This window comes from Lonchura striata, chromosome 36 (assembly GCF_050655825.1).
Source record: "Lonchura striata isolate lonStrDom1 chromosome 36, ASM5065582v1, whole genome shotgun sequence".
Lineage (NCBI taxonomy): Eukaryota > Metazoa > Chordata > Aves > Passeriformes > Estrildidae > Lonchura > Lonchura striata.
Window position 1 is genome coordinate 5,880,500 of NC_140738.1, and position 21,988 is coordinate 5,902,487.

Sequence of the window (21,988 nt, forward strand, 5' to 3'; positions counted from 1 at the left end):
AGGCGCTCGGAGCCTTCTGGGCTGCACCCGACTCTTGGTTACAAACTGCGTGTGCTGGAAAATGCCACCGGCTCTGCCAGAGGGCAGAAGGGGCCCGGGGAAGGCCCCAGTGCTCCCTGCAAGGGAAACACCGGCCCTGGGTTTGTTATAGAGAACTATGTAGTTGGTGGCTTTTGCTCTTATGTCTTGACTTCTGCAACTTATTCTTAATCACAACGATTTTGATACAGTACAGTTTGTAATCACTTTTAACTGCTTTTGCTGTAATATAATTTGTCAGCTTTTTGTGGCCAATGCCCTGGACCCTGTGTAGCTCATATCCTCAGAACATCATTCATGGCTGATAGTTTAGTTTGTGCACAGTGTGAAAAACATACATACTAGTTTTGGCTATTGCAAAATATTGAACTGGATGCCATGTGCCATGCATTAGAATGTTAACTTTTGCAGAAGTAGCTGTAGTTGTGAAATAATAACTAATGCTTTTATTTTTGTAACTAACTGACAGTAATAACTCAGAGGTATTTGTGAAACAGCCAATGTTGATTTAAATACTTGTAGAAGTAGCTAAAACCGTCTGTATGGCCAGATAACATTTAAGGAACGGGTGTGCTGAGGACCCTGCCGCTGACCCTTTGACTGTCAGGAACTGTCTCCTGCTGATGTGGAAACCCAGGTGTCCCAGGGTGAGGTTCTGGTGTTTGTATCCCCAATCGTGGGTTCTGTTCATGTTTGATATTCTGTTCTGTGCTCTCAGAACTGACTCTGAAAGTGAAGGTTTGTTTTGTCTTGTTATCAGCTGGCTCACCTCCCCCCATGGTCTGTTCTCCACAAGAGGCTTGTGCGGGCTGGCTTGGCTTGCTTTTGCTGGCTTTGTTTGCTTGCTCTTCCTTCTGCTCTTGCCTTTGCTTTTTCCTGTTAGTTAGTTTAACTAGGCAGTCCAGTTCTTTGCCTGGACTGTTTCTTTCCCTTTCCTTCTTCTGAATACCATCCAACCTGCTCTGGACTGGGACCTGGGAACCCCGAGGAGCACCGGGAGCCTGCGCTCTGTGATCTGCAGCAGCCATCCCCAGTGCCCAGAGCAATCCCCAGCGCCCAGACCCGGGCGACCACCCCCAGGAGAGACTTTCTGGATTTGTCATCTCTTCAGAGTGGTGAAAGAGTTTTGTTGTCATCTGGTGTTGTTCATTTTTTTTTTAGTGCTGGGGAGTGTTTTGTTTTTTAAATAAAGAGGTTCTTTTCCACTTCTCTCAGAGAAAATTCTTCCCGAATCAGGTGGGTGGGGAGGAGCCGTGGGGGTTTGTTTTCTGGGGGCTCCTTCCAGAGGGTTGGGGGATTTGCATTCCAAGAGCACTCAGGGTTGCGGATTGAGGTTATGCCCAAGGGGATCTGGGGTTGGACAACACAGCTGGACTGAGGGTTAAAAATATCCAAGGGGATCTGGGGTTGGAAAACAGTAACACCTAAAATTCTGCTGGGTTGAGAGACATCCAGGATTAAACCTGCTGGGTTGATGGATTAACATTCCATGAGCACTCAGGGTGTAGATATGTAATGTAGACTGTTTGAAAGTAAAAGGTACCTTGTTGTATGTGAGAGTGAGTGAAAAATAAAAGTGAGTAAATGTAGATTAATGGAAGTATATATAATGTAGATTGTTTATTTTGAGCTTTACTTTATCTCCTTGGAGGCAGGTGGATTGTGTTGAATGGTATTGTGAGAGAAAGGACTTTTTGAGTAGTTGAAAGAAGATGGTATTCAGGTTGTTAGAGAAAGTGGGAAACAGAGGCAGAGGACTTGTGAAGAAACGTGAGGAATAGACTATCACATCTAAAATGGGCAACACCAAAACACACCAAAGGAGCGTTGAAAAGGACTTGCATAGAAAAATCAGCAAAAAGGAGTGACAAGGGAAACAGAGGGCAAGCCTGGATTGAGCACTGTACTCACCAGCGAGAAGATCACACGTACCTGCTGTGGGCAGCAGCCCCACAGGCAGGGGAGGTGGGGGTATAAGCCACGCCAGACCTCTGTCATTCCTGTTTCTGTCTCTCATTTGTTGTCTTTTCCCTTCTGAGATAGCAGCAAGGTCGTGTCACAAATGCTACAGAAAGTATCACATGGAAAGAAACCAAAGTTCCTTTTTGTTACACACACCCATGTCAACAGCCACTGTTATAACCCATCCAAATTAAGTACCTGCAGGGAAAATGGGGAAAAACTGCAGTGTACCAGAATAGGCTGGCTTTAGACTGTTTATTGGCTAATGAAGGGGGTGTTTGTGGAAAGTTTAATATATCAGACTGTTGAAAATAGATGACAACGGGGAGGTCATCCTAGAAAAAAACAACCCAGACACCAATCCAAAAATGGGAAAACAATGTTAAAAACTAACTGGTGGGGTAATGTATTGAGGATGGGATGGTGGAAGAAATGGGGATTCTTCCTTTTATGTATTACAACTGTTATAAATGAAAATTTGTCCAGCCAAATTAATATGAAAAAATAAAATATTTATTTTGCAATCAAATTCTATCTAGGCCAGCCACAAGGAAAGAACAGAGCCGAGCCTGGGGTCGGCCCTGGGTGTGCAACAAAGAGGTCAGCCTCAGCAGAGGTTTTCCTCTATGCCCACACACCTCCATCCTGGCACAAGCGGTTTTTATAGGGAAAATTCTTCCTGAGGCCAAGGTTTCAGTAATCAGTCTTTTCTTCTCTTCAGAGTCCACATGTTAATAAGATTTTCTGCTTTGGTGATGAGGGAGAACAATTCAGTGTCTGGAGTTTGTTGAATCCCTTGATGAAATTTACGGGAGGGAACGCTGCATTCACCTGTGTCTGCCCAAGGATTTCCATGATATCCATCTCGGGTCCTTCAGGCAAGGATCAGCACCTGGGGTTCCTGCATCTCCCCAGCCATGGCCCATCTCCTGGGGAGCCACACCTTCTTACTTGTAAATCAGTTTCCAATATACACCCGGTCTCACCTGCGAGGGTGGGGGGGAATCCTAATACAAACGTGTAGAGTGTTACAGTGTTCTAACAAATCTAACAAACATTCAATATCACATATATCATATTAGAAATGGTGCAATTATATCTGCTACATATAACAGTATGGTAAATGTAGCTTTGTAGATAAAATGAAGCTTTAGTAGTTAAAAAAGAAACTATGTATGTGTGTGTTGGGGGGGGGTTTAAGGAATGAGATACTCGCTTCAAGGAACACGCAAATTCTCCAGAGAAGAGCAATTTATGGTTTTCTTATTAGAAGAAGCTGATTTCTTCACGCCTTGCTCAGACTTGAAGACCCCGTGGGAATTAAAGAAAGCAGTTGACATACAACAGACAGAGTTTTTTGTTTCAAATATAATGTATGTATAACCATGAAGGATATATGAATATGCAACTGTGTATTGTTTTAGGGGTGATTTCTTCATTCACAAGGTACATTCCTCTTGGCTTAAGTGCCTGAGACCATCTGGACCTCAGATATTCTTTCTTTTTTATTGTCTTGTAATTGTCTTAACTCTAAATTTTTATCACTCTAATTCTATTCCTATCTTTCTCACCATTTTATTATTATTAAACTTTTAAAATTCTAAAAACCAAATGATTGGCATTTTTCACAAATTCCTATCAGGAGACAGAGAAACCATTTATGATTTCAATGGCATCATTCGATTACAAGCTGTCCTCAGAATAAGGACCAACCAGACAGCTCCAGCTCCTGACCTTCCTGCCGACCAAGCCACTGAAATGAGGAACACATTTCACCAGGGGATGGGATCAGATTATCTGTTAGCAGAAAAAAAAGCAGTTTGTGGAAAACTAAATTACTCAAACTGATGTTGGCAAAGAGATGACAAGGGGAAAGTGTTGAAAAAGATAATTAAGGAAATAGGAAAGCAGTTTCTGTATTGGTCCAAGCATGGAAAGGATGGGAATGGGACACGGTTTCCTGGCTCCCCGGCAGACCAGGGGTTAAACGTTGGGTGTCTCCTGGATTTTCCCCGGAAAGAGCCCATCTCTGCAGAGACACCTTTTTTCATTTGTAAATTAGGTCTTTCTTTCTCTGCCAACTCTGGTTTTCCAGCCCTGGCTGCAGCCACCGGTCATATAAAACTTTAAGAATCTTTTTCTACAAGCACAACTGACTTAATGTATATTTTACATAAGCACAAATTATTCCATAACATATATTACAATGAGGCCGCAGAGATCCCCCTGCAGGTCCATGGGGAGGCAGAGAGAGATCCCCTGCAGGTCCATGGGGATGCGGAGATCCCCTGCAGCCCCTGCAGGAGCCGGGCTGGAGCTCGGCGATGCCTGAGAGGAGCTGTGAGCCCGCGGGCAGAGGGGCCCCGCTGGAGCAGCCTGTCCTGGCAGGACTGAGCCCGTGGCACAGTGACCCACGCTGCAGCACTCGGAGGGGGCTGTGCCCAGGGGATGGACTCCGCTCCGAGAAGTTCCTGGAGAAGTCTCGGCCGGGAGAGAGCGCAGGGTGCAGCAGGGAACGACTCCTGTCCCTGAGCAGAGGGAGAAGCCCCGGGGGATGAGCTGAGCATGGCCCCATTCCCTGTCTCCTGCCCTGCCGGGGGAGGAGGTGCAGCTGGGAGCAGGGAGGCGTGGGGAAAGCTGCATTTAAGGCTCTGCACTGACTTCTCCTGCTCCTGCTCCGAGTCTTTGGAGTTTTCCGCCAGAAATCTCTCCCCTGCCCCACCCACCCACAGGGCTTGGGGCAGGTTTCCCTTTTCGGGGGAAATCAAAGCGAAGCACTGATGCGCTAACGAGGGGCAGGAGAAGTGAGGCTCCTGGGCTTCCCGCAGAGGCGGAGGCACGGGAGGCGCAGGGCCGGGAAAGCCGTGGCGGGAGGCGCGGAGAAGTTTGTTTGTGTGGGCAGCTCAATCCCGGCTCGGGCCGGGCCCGTGCCGGGGCTGTTCCTCATCTCCGGCTTTCCCCTCACGCAGCCCGGGGGCGCCGAGAGCGCGGGGCGAGGCGGGGCCGTGCGCAGAGCCCGCCCCGAGCTCGCTGCCATTGGCCGCCGGTGCCGTCAGTCGCGGTTGCGGCGCGCTGATTGGTGGGAGCGGGGCGCGGCGCGGCCCCGGCGGCGGGCTGAGGGCGGCCGTGGCCGCGCAGCGCCGCCATTGGCCGAGCGGCTGTGCGGGCCCGGCAGCGGCGGCAGCGGCCGGAGCGCGGTGAGGCGGCGGCGGCGGAGCTCGGAGGCGGCCCCGGCGCAGGTGGGAGCCGCGCTGGGCTCTGCGGGGGCTCGGGGCTGGCTGCGGGCGGAGGGGGCGGCAGGGGGCTCCGGCGGCTCGCCGGTGCCGTGTCCGGCCCGTGCCGGCCCCGGGCTGAGGGCGCTGCGGGAGCGGCTGCCCGCGGTCTCCTTCCCGCCGGGGCCGGGCAGGAGCCGCTGCCGGAGCAGCGCTGGCTCGGCCCGGCTGCTGTGGGTAGGACAGAGGGGCTGCCCCGCGGCCGGGAGCGGGCGGGGAAATTCCCGTCGCCGGAGGTTCGTGTGCCCGGCGGAGAGCGAGGAGTCCTGTCAAAGTGACTTTATTGCCGAGCAGGGGCAGAGGCCGTGGGGCATTTGCCGTGCGCTCTCTGCCGTGGCTGTAGCCCGCAGCCTCCTTTTTATCCTCATTTTCCCGGCCGATCTCCCTCTGCCTTTGCCCACCGGCTGAGTTCCTTGGAAGGTTCCGACTTCCCGATGCGCCTGGAGCCTGTCCTCGTTAATGTGCACCCTCCTTTTGTAGAACAGCCGATATTCATGGTTCTGTTAAGTCTTTGTTCTTCTCCTCGAAGTTCGGGAATGTGGCGGGACTTTGAGCAGCTCTCTGGGTCAACTTGTAACATTTATTGGAACTGATGGTTTCTTTCGTTACTTCCTTATCTACTAGTGCCCGACCCGATCTCCAGGCAGATTCACTCCTTGACTCTGTTTTGTCCTTCCCGGGTCCTCTTTGGTTTTGGGATTATTCTCGGTGCCCTCATTCCCTGTCCTTTTGTAGCCGTTTGTGGATCAGGAGGCCTGGCTGCCACCTGCATGCCCTGGCTCAGCTGCTGGATGAGCTGCACTGCCAAGGTGTGGAGCATGGTAAAAAGATGAGAGTTGCTGCAGCACAGAAGAGGAGAAGCAGCATTCCTTTATCCCCTGGTGTGCTGGGGAGCCAGGAAAGCGTGTCCCATTCCCATCCTTTCCATGTTTGGACCAATACATAAACTGCTCTCCTATTTCCTTTTTATCTTTTTTAGCAGTTTTCTCGTCATCTCTTTGCCAACAGCAGTTTGAGCCATTTAGTTTTCCACAAACTCCTCCTTTTTCTGCTCACAGATAATCTGATCCCATCCCCTGGTGAAATGTTGTGTTCCTCATTTCAGTGGCTTGGTCGGCAGGAAGGTCAGGAGCTGGAGCTGTCTGATTGGTTCTTATTCTGAGGATAGCTTGCAATCAAATTATGCCATTCAAATGAAAAATGGGTTCTCTGTCTCCTGATAAGAATTTGTGAGAAACGCCAATCACTTGGTTTTTAAAATGTTAGAAGTTTAATATTAGTAAAATGGTTATAAAAGTAGGAATACAATTAGACTAATAAAAATTTAGAGTTAGGACAATTGCAAGACATTAAAAAGCAAAGACTTGCAGATGTCCGGATGCTCTCTTGGGCACTGAAGCCACAACAACCATACCTTGTGAATAAAGGAATCACCCCTAAAAAAATACACTGTTGCATATTCTTATATCCTTCATGGTTATGCATACATTTTATTTAAAACAAGTAACTCTGTCTGTTGTATGTCAGCTGTTTTTTTTAATCCCCACGGCGTCCTCCAGTCTGAGCATGGCCTGAAGAAATTAACTTCTTCTAGTAAGAAATCCATAAATTGCTCTTCTCTGGAGAATTTAGGTGTTCCTTGAGTGAATTTAGGTGTTCTCATTCCTTAACCCCCCCCCCCCGCCACACACACACACGCATGTTTTCTCTTTTAACTGCTAAAGCTTAATTTTATCTACAAAGCTACGTTTACCGTACTATTAAAATGTTAATACAGCACAAGTTATCATTATAACATAATACATGTAGTAACTATCTGCACAGAGCCATATAACATGCATTTTTCACAAAATCATTTTGGTTCCCAGGGGCTGGTCCATGGTGTTGTAGGATTTGTTCTGGTGGCCGTTCATCTTTTCCCCATGTTTGGGCGCTCCCTCAAGCTGGGGCTGCATCAATTGACCATTTTTTTTCTTACTCCTTCATCATATACTTGAATTCCAACTGATTTCCCTGAACTTGTTCTAGCAAAACCCCCAGTGCTCTGATACACCCTGTACAGCACAGACAGTGACAGCAGATGTTGGAGTGTGCAGAGGGATGATCCCCCCCTTATTTTAGTGAAGTTTCCCCAACATTCTCCATTTGCTGTTTCCCTTTGCAGCTTCAGCCATTTCTGTTGCAGAGTCAGAGATCCTCAGCATGGGCTCTGCCTTCAGCTGTGCAGATTCCATCTGTGCAAGCAGGCAGAGCTTGGGGTGAGGGGCAGAGGGAATCAGCCAATTCCTGCCCCAGGCAAGAAGAGCCAGGTACATTGTCCCCAGTTTGCCCCAGCAGTGTTAATTTGCATTTCTGAAGCTCCTCCTGGGTGCCTGGAATGCAGCTTCTCTTCCACAGCAGCCTTCAGCAGCCTCAGTTGTGCCCCCCCCACAATCTACTGCTTTTTTGTTTTCCTTCAAATCATCTATTTATTGTTCATGAGTTAAAGGGTCACCTTTAAATCTCATCTAGTTTTGAAAATTTTGAAAAACTCTAATCACTTGGTTTTTAAAATTTTAAAAGTTTAATAGTAATAAAATGGTTTTAAAAATAATAATACAATTAGAGTTAGGACAATTACAAGACAAAAAGAGCAAAGAATTACGGATGTCCAGATGCTCTCAGACCCTAAGTCAAGAAAAGCTTGACTTGTGAACAAAGGAATCACCCTTAAACCAATACCCTTGTTGCATATTCATACATTCTTCATGGTTATGCATACATTCTGTTCTAAACAAGAAACTCTGTTGTATGTCAACTGTTCCCTTTAATCCCCTGGCGTCTTCAAGTCTGAGCAAGGCCTGAAGAAATTAGCTTCTCCTGACCAGAAGCCATAAATTCCTCTCCTTTGGAAGATTTAGGTGTTCTTCAAAGGGAGCATCTCATTCCTAAGAAGAAAACTCCCCCCACATACATAATCTCTATTTTAACATAATGTTGTAACCTAAAACTACACTTAACACAATATGTAAGGGAATTAATACAGCATAACTTTCTAACATTACACATATAATATTCATTGTAACGTTTGCGAAAAGCCAATCATAAATATGCATTTTTCACAATCCCACCTCTTACTGCTCAAGCCAAATGATTTATAAAGAATATTTCCTGTCCTCTTGCATTCTTTGGACTCTGTTAGTAATCAAATAAAACATGGGATTAAACAAAGAAGAAATATCAAAACACTTGTAACACATAAAAGGAAGAATCCTAATTTCTTCCACCATCCCATTCTCAATACATTACCCCACCTGCTAGTTTTTAACGTTATTTTCCCATTTTTTGGACTGATACCTGGGTCATAATTTTTTTCTGATATCCTTTGTTTTTTCCAGGATGACATCCTCATTGCCATCTATTTTCAACAATCTGTACACCCCATTCTTTAGCCAATAAATAGCGTAAAGCCAACCTATTTTAATGCACTGCAGGTGATGTTTGGCTTTGCAGACTCAATATTAATTCCAATGCCTGAGCAGCTTTGTTTATTATCTTCTCTATAACTGCTTGGAGTCATTTAATATGACTCAGGATATAATTTGGGGTTAACACAGAGCTAGACTGCTGTGCTTGTTTTACCTTTTTTTTTACTAACTGTCTCTTTACCGAATCTTGGACTATATTTCTAAGATCAAATGTAAAACAAATCCATCTCTCTCCTTTTGGACATTCCATGCCCCAAGTATTACTACTTTTTCCTAAGTTCTTTGTAATGTGATAATTTTCCCCCTTTTTCCTGCAGGTACTTAATTTGGACGGGTTATAACAGTGGCTGTTGACATGGGTGTGTGTAACAAAAAGGAACTTTGATTTCTTTCCATGTGATACTTTCTGTAGCATTTGTGACACGATCTTGCTGCTATCTCAGAAGGGAAAAGACAACAAATGAGAGACAGAAACAGGAATGACAGAGGTCTGGCTTGGCTTATGCCCCCACCTCCCCTGCCTGTGGGGCTGCTGCCCACAGCAGGTACGTGTGATCTTCTCGCTGGTGAGTACAGTGCTCAATCCAGGCTTGCCCTCTGTTTCCCTTGTCACTCCTTTTTTACTCATTTCCAGGCAAATTGTTTTTGACACCTTTTAACTGTGGTTTTCCACCATTCCTCAGGTATCTCTCAGTCCACAGGCATTGATAATCCCCATCTACAAAAGCAATTTATTTACTTCAGTTTTTGAGGTCTTTCTGTATAGGGGATTGATTCAGTACTCAATACTTCTTGCCACGAGAACATAGATTTTGTGAGCTACAATGCCAATTATTCTCATAATTTAAACATTCACTTATAACCAAGCTGCCATGTCCAATATGGGGATGAATCAAATAAAGTATACAGCATAGTATTAATGGCAATTTCCCTTTTTGCCTGTACAAGTCACAGGCTAAGGCCAGACTATCAGAACTCTTTGACTCAAACACTCCCGATCCTCCTGTTTGAAGTGGCAGTGTTCCTCTGCCAAGGAGGTGTCGGAGGCGTCTCAGGGCTTATTCAGGCAGGGCTTAGAACCAGTGATGCAAGCTTTGCCTTATTTCTCAGTTAGGTGTTATTCTTTGTACCTGCCTTGGATCATTTGGGTCTTCCCAAACCATTACCACCCAGTCCTGGTTGAAAGTTAATTTGGTATCACCCAGTTTAGATGTGATAGTCCACTCCTCACGTTTCTTCACAAATTCTTTTATTTTGCTGGCATGAATTCACCCTCTTTTCCATAGTTGGGATTGATGCTTTAGTAGTACCTGGAAAGGACTTTTTAATAACACAGTGTTAAAAGAAAAGAAAAACAATACTGCATTAACTTTCACTATTAGTTTTCTTCAAAACTTTCTGGGTTTAACTAAAAACTTTTTCTATAGCTGCTTCTTCTTCTTGTATCCAGCTGTGCTCATCGCTGCAGAGGCCAATTCTTCTTCTTGTGAGCTATACTTAGTTAAATAAAAAAAAGACTAGCCCAAATGTAACACAAGATGTATCACATCTCTTGGTTTTTTGCTTTTTAGGCAACATCCAACTGTTTTAGTCTTACAGACCCATTCTTCAGAACAAAAGCCTCCTTTCCTTAACAACAAAAATCAGAAGGAAAAAAAAGAAGTCTTGTTTAAAAAAATAAAGCACATTGTGAGAGTCAGCTATCTCTGCTTTGATCTTATCTCTATTGGTGGTCCAGCTCTCCCTCTTTATCACAGCTTTGCCTTTGACTGTACTTCCTCACTCCCCTCCCCTTGTTGTCACTCTGTCTAGCAGGAATGGGGGAGAACTTACAGATAGCTGCGGTATGGGGACTTTGGGGGGTATTTCACTCTTTCTCTTTCTCTCTCTTTCCCTTTCTCTCTCTTTCTCTTTTTCTCTCTTCTTCTCTCTTCTCCCTTTCTCTCTGTTTCGCCCTCTTTTTCTCTCTTCACATTTCAACATCCACATTCCAATATCAGTCCACTTTCTAACATTAGTCCTACATCCTGGAGAGGTGAGTCTGCCAATCACCTCTCCCTCCTTTTTCAACTTCCTTACAAATTTAATTACTGTTGTTATGTGTGTTCTGCAGGCCTTTAATTCACGGCACCCTCCACCAAGGGCTACCAGCTACCCACAGCTGACAGTGCTAAAACTAAAGACTTATTTTGCTGTCACAATTTTCCATTCACAAGCTTGAAAGGGTTGTAGGAACAAGGTAAAGAAAAACTTACTTCTGAAGTGATCTTGCCTGCAATAAAAAATTTAAGGCAATGCTTGTTAGTGCAATATAATTTGCAAAGAAGCCAAGGTTTGATTTGGGAAGGGCATCTGAGGACACAGAGCATGAGTTTTGCAAATCTATAATTTGAAGAGGGAATAGACAAAATGTGGATACAGTGGGGGAGACAGCAAGTAAGGAATTTATCTCTGCAATACTCTCTTTTTGACTGCCAGGAGACACTCTCTGAAGAGGTTCTTACAGTACAAACAATAACTGGATGGGAAGAGGCACTCTTGAATTTAAGCTTTGGTGTCAAAATAGGAAACTGCCCCTGAGCACTGCAGTGCTGGAGCACCCTGCCTGCAAACTCACCAGAGGCAAGCCACTGCTGCCACGCTGCAGGGCTGCCTGCAGCACAGAGGGAACCATGGCCCAGCCCTCCCTGCAGGCCTGGGTAATCCACACAAGGAATCACAATTGCTTCATAGCTCTCTAACTCATTCAAGAAATAGGAAACTGTAGTAAACAGAGATCTCCCTCACCATCTTTTTCATATGTGTGTGTCACAAACCCACTGTGATGCTGGAAGTAACAAATTGTTTACATTAGAAGATACTGAAACTTTTTCTTCATCTAGCTTTGTAGTTTGCCTTTTCTATATGTAGCCACCTTCCATTGTGGGAAAAAATGAGCCCTATTTTTTTACAAGTGTTTTGTATGCACAATTTTATTTGCTGTTCTAGATACACTGCAAGTAGTTAGCACTTCCAGAAAAACTAACAAACAAACAAAACAAAAAAACTAAGAAAGCAAAACACATTTGGGTACATGAAAAAGGACTGGTTGGAAGGAAAATTGTTTCTCATTGACCTACCAAGCAGTTGGTGTTACCTTTAGTTTAACTTTACACACTGAGAACATGATTGAACAGTCTGCATTGACTCAAATTAATAGCAGGTTTTGCTATGTTACAGGTGTAAACTAATTTTTCAATCCTAGAGTACAATAAGTTATGTATTTCAAGATAAAAATCACAATGCAAATTGGAAGAAATTTAGTACTGCATGAGGTGTGCACACAATTAATTTACCTCTAGAAGTCAGTTTATGACTTTCCTCTACTAGGATTGCAGTAGCTGCTATAGCTTGAATACACACTGGCCAGCCTTGATTTACTGGATCCCACATCTTTGATAAATAAGCCATGGGTCTCTTTACTCCTCCCCACTCTTGAAACAAAACCCTATGAGCTACCCCCTTTTTTTCATTTACATACAAATGAAAGGGTGTTGCTAGTGAAGGTGAGCTTAAAGTTGATATTGGGGCTAGTTTTAACTTCTTTTTTCTTAATTTTTCATTATCCTTTTTGATCCATTTTATATCATCTCCCTCTGTCACTTTTTTTTATTCAAAAATTTTACTGCCTGTGTATATCCTTCAATCCACAATCTATAATATCCCAATAATCTGAGTATCTTTCTGATTTCCCCCTTTGAAGAGGGAGGGGGAAGGGATAGAATCCCTGTGTTTCAGTCTGGGTTGAGCTTCCAACTACCCTTACTAAGCAAGTGTCCAAGATATTTTACCTCTGATTCTACAAATTGCAGCTTCCCTTTTGATACCCTTAATCCTTTTTCCCCAAGAAAATTCAAAAGCTTTATAGTAGCCTCTCTAACTTCAGCTTCAGCTTCCCCAGAAAGTAAAAGATTATCCACATATTGGATAATTTGTATTCCAGGGGGAGTGGGGAAAGTTTGTAGTATTGTTTCTAAAGCTTGTCCAAATAAGTTTGGGGATTCTGTAAGCCCCTGTGGTAGTTTTGTCCATCTTAATTGCTGTTTTCTCCCAGTTAGTGGGTCCTTCCATTCAAAAGCAAAGATAACTTGCTCTCCTGGGCTAATGGGCAAGCCCAAAAGGCATCTTTAAGGTCCACTACACTAAACCACTGATGCTGGGGAGGAACTTTACTGAAAAGAGTATAAGGATTTGGTACCACTGGATAGCGGGTCTGAGTTCTTTGTTAACCTCCCTTAAGTCTTGTACCAGTCTATAGCTCCCATCAGGCTTCTTTACTGGGAGTATTGGGGTATTATGGGGAGACATACAAGGTTCTAATGTCCCATCCTTTGTTAGTCCTTCTATTACTGGCTTTAAACATTCCCGTCCTTCTAAAGATACAGGATAGTGCCGTACATGTATGGGACAATTTTTTTTTCCTCAGTTGTAATCTTTATGGGGTCAATATTTAATCTTCCCCTATTTCCCTCCCCAGCCCAAACTTCCTTGTTAATTCTTCTTCCATCCTCCTGGCCTAGTTTTAAAAGTCTAGCTGTCATCTTCCCATCTTCTGGAACAACCCCTATTCCTAATTTCACCTGTAAATCTTCTCCCAATAAATTGCTACCTGCCACTGGGACCAAGAAAACATCCCTCATCCAAAATTTAGTTTCTCCTTCTATTACCACATTTTTAATAACGGGTACTGTGAAACTCTCTCCTTTTGCTCCTGTTACTATTACGGTATCTTTGCTTACACTATAACCTTTTGGAATATTTAAGAGAAAGGTTAATTCTGCCCCTGTGTCTACCACAAATTCCAATTCTTCTTCTTGGGGACCCACTCTTAAAATTATCTCAGCATTCCCCACCTGGACCCCACCTGCGCCCCCCCTCGGCCCCATGGCCCCGCGAGGGGAATTTGGGGAGGTGGGAGTGGGGCAGCGCCAAGGCCGGGCCCCCCCGCGCTGTCCTGGCGGGAGCGGCTGCAGTGGGGACCGAGTGCGGGCGGGAGCGGCCGAGAGCCCAGCACTGCCCCAGCCCGACCTGCCCCAGCTCCATCCCTGCCCCTGCGCTGGGATGCTGTGGGGCTGGGGGGAAGAGGGAGCCGGCAGTGGGTGCTGGGCCTGGGGGCAGGAGGAGAAGGGAAGGAGAAGCAGGCTTGAGGAACAGAATGGTCAAAGGATGCAGGTGGCAGGAGAGGGTGGGATTGTGCAGGCGAAGGAGGAATGTCAGGAGGAAGAGGATTGTGAGTAAGAGCAGAGACACAAGAGGAGGAGGAGAAGGAGCAGAAAGAGGGAGCAGCAGAAGGTTCCACCCCTCCCTGTATCTGCAGCCTCCTTCCAGGCCCAGGAGCGCTGCTCTCCCCACATGCAGCAGGTGACTGTGGAGGGGGATCCAAGATTTTCAGGGGGTAAATCTTGGTGTTTCTGAGCTTTCTTGGGCTAAATGTTGGTGCTTTGGTTTTATGTGGCAGCTGAATCTTTATATTTTGGAGGAGGTTTTTGCTGACTTGTGATGTTTGGGGAGTTTTTGTCCTGTGTCTTGAAGTTTGTGGGATTTTTGGGCTGAATCTTGGTGTTTCAGAGGTTCTTACAGACACAAGATTCCCTATGATTTCCTGAGATGAACTTGGGCAAGGAGGCACCTCCAGTCTAAGGAGCTCTCCTTTTGTTTTTCGGTCAAAGCAGGATTTTTCATTCCCTGGCTGTGGCTGGATGGAGGAGGAGAAAAAGCCCCGAAGATGCTGCAGGAGGAGGAGCGGCAAACCCAGCCCAGGGCGCTGCAGGGAGGAAAGAGCCCCCCTGAGCCAGGAAGGCGGGCGGAGATCCAGGCGGAGCTCGGAGCTGGTGGAGAAGCGTCATGGCAGGGAGAAGCCCCACAAGTGCTTGGAATGTGGGAAGGGTTTCAGCCGGAGCAAAGACCTGATTAATCACCAGAGGATCCACACTGGGGAGAGGCCATATGAGTGTGGGGAGTGTGGGAAGGGGTTTCGGACCAGCTCCAATCTCCTCAGACATGAGTGGATTCACACAGAGGAGAGGCCCTTCCGCTGCCCCGACTGTGGGGAGGGCTTCAACCGCAACTCCAGCCTCACCGTGCACCGGCGCATCCACACCGGGGAGAGGCCCTACGAGTGTGGGAAGTGTGGGAAGGGCTTCAAAGACAGGTCTGGCCTGATGGTGCACCAGGTGATCCACACAGGAGAACGGCCCTATGAGTGCTTGGAATGTGGGAAGAGCTATGGGTGGGCCTCTGCCCTGAGAAGACACCAGGGCATCCACACTGGGGAGAGGCCCTATGAGTGTCCCCAGTGTGGGAAGAGGTTTCAGACCAGCTCCGATGTCCTCAAGCATGAGCGGATTCACACAGAGGAGAGGCCATTCCGCTGCCCTGACTGCGGGAAGGGCTTCAAGCACAACTCCCACCTCACCGTGCACCGGCGCATCCACACCGGGGAGAGGCCCTACGAGTGTGGGAAGTGTGGGAAGAGCTTCACCAGGAGCTCAAACTTGACCCAGCACCAACGGAGGTGCCACTAAGGGAATCCCTGTAAGTGCCCTGAATGAGGGAAGAGCTTTGAGTGAGGGAAGAGCTTGGAGTGAGGGAAGAGAGTGCAGGAAGAGCTTGGTGCGCTGCTGCAGCTCCATCCCCCATGGGAGGATCCGGGCTGGATGATCCCCAGTGACCCCCGTGGGGCAGAGCCCTGGTACCCCGGTATGGGGAATAAAACAGAGAGTAAAGCAATGGAGCTGATAAAGGGGCCCGATATCTGAGGCCTGACTGAGCAGAAACTGTGGGAGACACAGACACAGTTTGTCTCCCTGGGCAAGAAGAGGGGACAGTGGGGGGTGGCAGGGGTGTGACAGAGGGGATGAGGGGGTGATAAAGGGACAGAGGGGACAGCAGAGCCCTCCAGGGAGGGGACAAAGGGGACCCTGGGAGGACTCAGAGGCCACCGCAGGAGACCACAAGTGCCAGCAGGTCCCTGACACCTCCCCTGTCTCCTCCCCAGGTGTCCCCTTACCAGCTGGAGTCACTGGTGAATGTGGTGGCCACCCTGGGTGAGGTGGCAGCCACCGTGCCCGGGTTACAGAGGGACGAGCAGCAGCTCATGTCCCCAGAGTCCCTGCACGGGAACCTGAGGAACTTCACCTGGAGTCTCCATGAGACCCTGGAGCAGGGCGGTGTCACCTCCCTGGGCCACCGTGGTGTCCCCTCCCTGGGCCAGGCCCTGGCCGTGCTTGTGGCCACCCCAGGGGCCACCTGGGCCGATGTGAGAGCTGCGGCCTGGGCCTGGCAGGAGTTGGTGGTCAGGCTCGAGGACAGCTGGGCCCTGCTGGCCTGGGATGCCACTGAGCTCCGCGACGCCCGCTGGGACGCGGCCATCGCTGCCATCCGGGCCGGGGACCTGCAGAACGTGGCCACCCGCAGGAGGACGGCTGGGAGCAGCCTGGTGGCCACAGCCCAGCAGCTGAAGGTGGCCCTGGGCAGGGAAAAGAGGGCCTTGGCAGGGCCATGCACAAGGCCCAGGTGGCTGCGGCCACCAACGAGGCCGTGGGAGAGGCCGTGGTGGCCAGCAGCCAAGCCATGGTGGCCACCAGAAGGGGACATTGGGCACAGGTGGCCCTGGGGCCGCTGGAGCGCTTGGTGGAAGAGTGTGAAGGAGGCAGGTGGTTCCCCGAGGAGCTGCAGCGCCGGCTCGGGGACATCGAGGCCATCCTGGAGGGGACAAAGAAGGCGTCCCCCGATGTCCCTGAGGCCTTGGTGGCCAAAGTGGCCGAGTTTGAGCAGCCGTGGGATGTCAGTGCCTGCCTGGGCAAGGATCACCTGCTGGGGACACTTGGGGACATCCACGACCTCCTCTTGAGTCCCTGTGGTGGCTCCGGCGGCCCCGGTGGCCCCAGCAGGCGCGCCCTGGCCCAGCGGTGCCAAAAAGCCGTGGAGGATCTCCCCAGGCTGCTGCAGCGATGGCACCGCTCTGATGGCATCAGGGACAGTGACATCCTGGTGGACAGCGCTGGCGTCACCAGTCCCCTCCTCGCGCGGGATCTGAGACCAATTCGGAGAATTTTCTGGGAATTTTCATGGGCATTGTCCCACATGCTGATGGGAGTTTCTGGGATGACGTTACCAGCTGCACCTGGGGCCATTCTGAGAGGACTCAGAAGGCTTTTGCATTCCCCTGCTGCCTTTTGCATTTTCCTGTTTTTTCTGTTGGGTTTGGCATTTCTCTGTTGCCTTTTGCAGGTTCCTATTGACCCCCAGCATTTTGCTCAGGTGCTCATACTGATAATGATTATTGATAATTCCTTGCAGCTGCTCGCTGGCACAATAAAATCTCAGAGTTTGCATGGACAAGTCCAAGGCAGTGTGAGCTTTCTGCCAGGATTTGGGAATCCTTTACGAATCCAATTCTCACATCCCTGGGCCCCCCCGGTCCCGGCGCTGTTCCCGGGGGTCCCGCGGCTCTGGGGGGTCAAAGGGGAGGGGGAGGAACCCCCGTGATGGGTGGGGGGCACAAAGGGGGGTCCGGGCCCGGTGCTCGGGGGGTCGGGGGCACTGAAGGGGTGCGGGTGCGGTTTTTGGGGGGTCCCGGTGCTCGGTGAGGGGGGGTCAGTGCTCAGCAGCGGGGGCTGTCCAGGGACCCCCCCGGCCCCCCCAAATCCCAGCCGGGTGTGAAAAACAAAGTTCACTAAGGGATTACTAAACAAAGTTTAATCAGGGATAAAAAAGGGTTTTGGGGCTGGCCAAAGAACTCGCCCTCAACTTAACCCTTCGTTCTCCGGATCCGGTTCCACTGCAGGGCCAGGAACACACTCCTGAGTTTTGACATTATTCAAACACTCCCAGGAGGTTTGGGTGTCCCAGGAACTCGTGTTTGGGTCTCACCTCTGACTTGTCTGCAGGACATTCTGTAGATTAAGTCGATGTTTTTGATTTCTTCTCATGGTTCCACCCTGTTGTTTCAGGCCCCCTGATAAATTCATAAATTCTTCTGAGCTTTGTGTCACTGGTATCACCTGGTGAGGCTGGTCTGCAGATGTGAGAAACAACAGAATTGCTTTACACCTGAGTCAGTCACACAAAAGCATTTTAACATTACATAGTCTCTATTCCAGTATTTATTATTGATCTATTTAATGTTTATCTATTTTTAATATATTAAGGCCTATGATATAATATCTTTTTATTACTCTAGCAGTAAATTTGTTATACGGTGTACACATAAATGGATTGATTTTATTGTACCAGTGAGCAGCTGCAAGGAATTATCAGTAATCAATATCAATATCAAGTACCACAGCAAAATCCTCGTGCTCAATAACAACGTGCAGAAGGCAATACAGAATTTCAAAAGCCGATTATTCTATTGTCATTTATAACCCGGCTCTGCTGCAAGGCACCGAGGGGCTCATTCAGCCCCTGACCCACCGCCACCCCCATCAGTGTCCCCAGAGCGTCCTCAGAATGTCCCCAAGTGTCCCCAGTGACGTCACCCCAGGAATTCCCATCAGCATTTGGGACAATTGCAATGAAAATTCCCAGAAAATTCCCCGAATTCGTCTCAAATCCAGTGTGGTTTGGGGAGGGGGGAGAAGTGACAGCAGCGATGTCCCTGATGATGTCACCATCCCCGACGATGTCGCAGCGGTGACATCGCTGTCCCTGCAGCAGCCTCGGGATGTCCTCTGTGAAAAATGCATATTTTATGGTTGGCTTTTGCAAGTATTAAATTGAATAGGATTTGCATTATGTTACATTGATTAGTAGTGCTGTATTAACATTTTAATGGTAGGGTAAATGTAGATTTGTGGTTAAAACGGAGCTTTTGTGGTTAAAACAGAAACTCTGTGCGTGGGAAGAAAGGAATGAGGTACTTGCACCGGGACAGCAGCCGCAGGACACCGAAATCTTCCAGAGAAAAAGAATTTACAGCTTATTGTAAATGCAGGCGAGCCAGGGGGAAGAAATGACGATGCCTGACTCCAGCTCAGAAGGATGAATGGTTTCTTTATTAGAACTATACTAATATACATTAATATACTGTTTAAAGGAGACACTAAAACTACTAACCTGCTTTTTCTATTCCTATACTGTTTAAAGGAGATACTAAAACTACAAACCTGCTTTTTCTATTCATACACTGTTTAAAGGAGACACTAGAACTACTAACCTGCTTTTTCTATTAATATACCATTTAAAGGAGACACTAAAACTACAAACCTGGTTTTTCTATTAATACTCTATTTAAAGGAGACACTAAAACTACAAACTGCTTTTTCTAACTCCCAAATGTAACTCCTCACAACTCGTGACCCTCTCTGAGATTCCAGCCCCAGGTGGGTTGGATTGGCCCCAGGCTCAAACGATCCTCACCAGAACCCAACCCAGCAACCACCCCACAACAATTTGGGTAACAAATTGTTAAACGATTCTCCAAACACGTTCCACATACTAAAACAAGGAGCAGAAACAGAAATTGTTTTCTCTCTCGTTTCCCTCTGTGCTCCTCTGTGGAAAATGCTGGGAGGCAGAGCAATGTGCTGCCACAAGCGCTCCCTGATTAAAGGAAATTCACTCTCCGTGCCCCGCTCAGCCCTGCGGGCGCCGCGGGATTGAGAAGAGGCTGCCACTGCTCCGGGCTCTGTGGCTGGACAGGATTGATGCATCATGCATGAGATCGATGAATATGCAACAGGCTGCTGCTTTTGGGTTATTCCTTGTTCAAGGCGTGGTTTTGGCAGCTCAGTGCCCGAACCATCCGGACGTCCGTAATCCCTCGCTTTTTATTGTCTTGTCACTGTCCTGACCTCATTGTCCACATTGTTATTGCTCTGATTTTATCGCTGGTTTTTAATAACTGTTTTATTACTAATAAACCTTTACAATTTTAAAAACCAACTGACTGGTGTTTTCCACAGTGCCCAAAAACATCCAGATGTCCGAAATTCTTCACTTTTTATTGTCTTGTCATCGTCCTGACCCTCATTGTCCAGATTCTTATTGCTCCGATTTCATTGCTATTTTTATAACTATTTTATTACTAATTAACTTTTTGAATCAGTAATTTTTTAACATTTTAAAAACCAGAGAGTGGCATTTTTCACTGTGCCCAAGAACTCCTGTATGTCCAAAATTCTTCATTTTTTATCATCTCGTGGTGTCGTCATCCTCATTGTCCACATTTTTGTTACTCTGATTTTGGTTTTTTTTTTTGTTATTTTTATTTTTATTTTTATTTTTAATTACTATTTTATTACTAATAAACTTTTAAAATTTAAAAAATAACTGATTGTTATTTTCCACAGTGCCCAAAAACTACCGGGTGTCTGAAATTCTTTGGTTTTTATCGGCTCGTGGTGCCTGACCCTCGCTGTCCACATTTTTATTACTCTGATTTTATTTTTAAATTTTATTTTATTATTATTTTTTTCTTATTATTTAATTTTTATTTTTTATATTTTTAATAACTATTTTATTAATAATAAACTTTTAAAATTTCAGAAACAACTGATCGGTGTTTTCATAGTGCCCAAAAACTCCTGGATGTCTGAAATTCTTCATTTTTTATCGTCTCGTGGTGCTTTGACCCTCATTGTCCAAATTTTTATTACTCCTATTTATTGCTATTTTTATAACTATTCTATTACTAATTAACTTGTTTGAATCAGTAATTTTTAAAAGATTTTAAAGAACCAGAACTGACATTTTTCACGGTGCCCAAAAACATCTGGACATCCAAAATTTTTTTCTTTTTATCGCCTCGTGGTGGCCTAAATGTCATTGTCCAGATTTTTATTACTCTGATTTTATTTTTTATTTTTTATTTTTTTATTATTTTAATTTTTTATTTTATTTTTTAATAACTATTTTATTACTAATGAACTTTTAACATTTCAAGAACAACTGATCGGTGTTTTCACAGTGCCCAAGAACTCCTGGGTGTCCAAAATTCTTCATTTTTTATCATCTTGTGGTGTCCTGACCCTCATTGTCCACGTTTTTATTGCTCCGATTTTATCGCTATTATAATTATTATTTCATTACTAATTAACTTGTTTAGTTATTTATTACTAACTAACTTGTGTAATAATTAGTTTATTATTAATTAACTTGTGTAATTAGTGATTAGCTTGTGATTTTACAGACCCGCGATCAGCACTTTCAGAGCTCGCGGCGAGCGGGAAACGTTACACGGGAACGAGCTTTGGATCGATTCCTGTGTGATACCTATCAATAATCAATAATCAGTAACTAATGCTGGATCGATTCCTGTGGATTGCTCAATAATCAATAATTAATAAGTAATACTGGAACTATTAATTTGTGATATTGATTAATTAATAATAAATAATTGACATTGGATTGATTCCACTGTAGCATTGATTAATAATAAATAATAATAAAGAGTGGATAAAAGTTTCTGTAATATCGAGTGATTAATAATTAATAATTACTAATATCGAATAACATAGGTTGATTCCTTTGTGATACTGATTAATAATTTATAATTTATATTGGATTATTTTATTTTTAACATTGATTAACACTATTGGATTTGTTACTTTGTAATATTAATAATAATTAATAATATAGGATTGATTTCCTTGTAATATTGATTAATAATAAATAACTAATAACAGTATTAATTTACGTGTAATATTGATTCTTAATAATAAATAATTAATAATTAATATTGGATAGATTTCTTTGTAATATTGATTAATTAATCCTTAATAATTAATAATAGATCAACTTCTTTTTAGTGTTCATTAATTAATAATCAATAGTTGATATTGTGTCTATTTCTTTGCAATGCTGGTAATAATAAAGAATTCATAATTACTACTGAATTTATTTCTCTTAAATACTGATTAATTAATAATCAATAGTTGATATTGGATAAATTTATTTGTTATGGTTAATAATTAATAATCAATTATCAATAATCAATGATCAATAATTAATCTTGGATTGATTTCTTTGTAATTTGTGAAAAATGCCGATTGAATGATGCGCTGCTATTGATTATTGATAACTCCCTGCTATTGATTATTGATAACACCCTGCTATTGATTATTGATAATCTGCTATCGATTATTGACAACTCACTGCTATTGATTATTGATAACTCACTGCTATTGATTATTGATAATCTTCTATTATTGATAACTCCCTGCTATTGATAATTGATAACTCCCTGCTATTGATCATTGATAACTC

The 21,988-nt window shown here is 45.4% G+C and overlaps 2 protein-coding genes across 2 annotated transcripts; both read left to right on the plus strand.

Annotated features, from left to right (window-relative positions):
- The first annotated feature begins 5,144 nt into the window (after window positions 1-5,144).
- LOC146764069 (uncharacterized) lies at window positions 5,145-21,184 on the plus strand. Its single transcript, XM_085565616.1, has 3 exons — window positions 5,145-5,240; window positions 14,452-15,313; window positions 18,609-21,184. Exon 2 carries the CDS (start codon window positions 14,479-14,481, stop codon window positions 15,301-15,303), a length of 825 nt encoding a protein of 274 aa, XP_085421742.1. The 5' UTR covers window positions 5,145-5,240; window positions 14,452-14,478; the 3' UTR covers window positions 15,304-15,313; window positions 18,609-21,184.
- LOC146764070 (uncharacterized) lies at window positions 15,664-21,184 on the plus strand. Its single transcript, XM_085565532.1, is given in 2 exon segments — window positions 15,664-16,272; window positions 16,275-21,184. Coding segments are annotated over 2 exon segments (1,392 nt in total). The 5' UTR covers window positions 15,664-15,875; the 3' UTR covers window positions 17,270-21,184.
- Window positions 21,185-21,988: the final 804 nt, after the last annotated feature.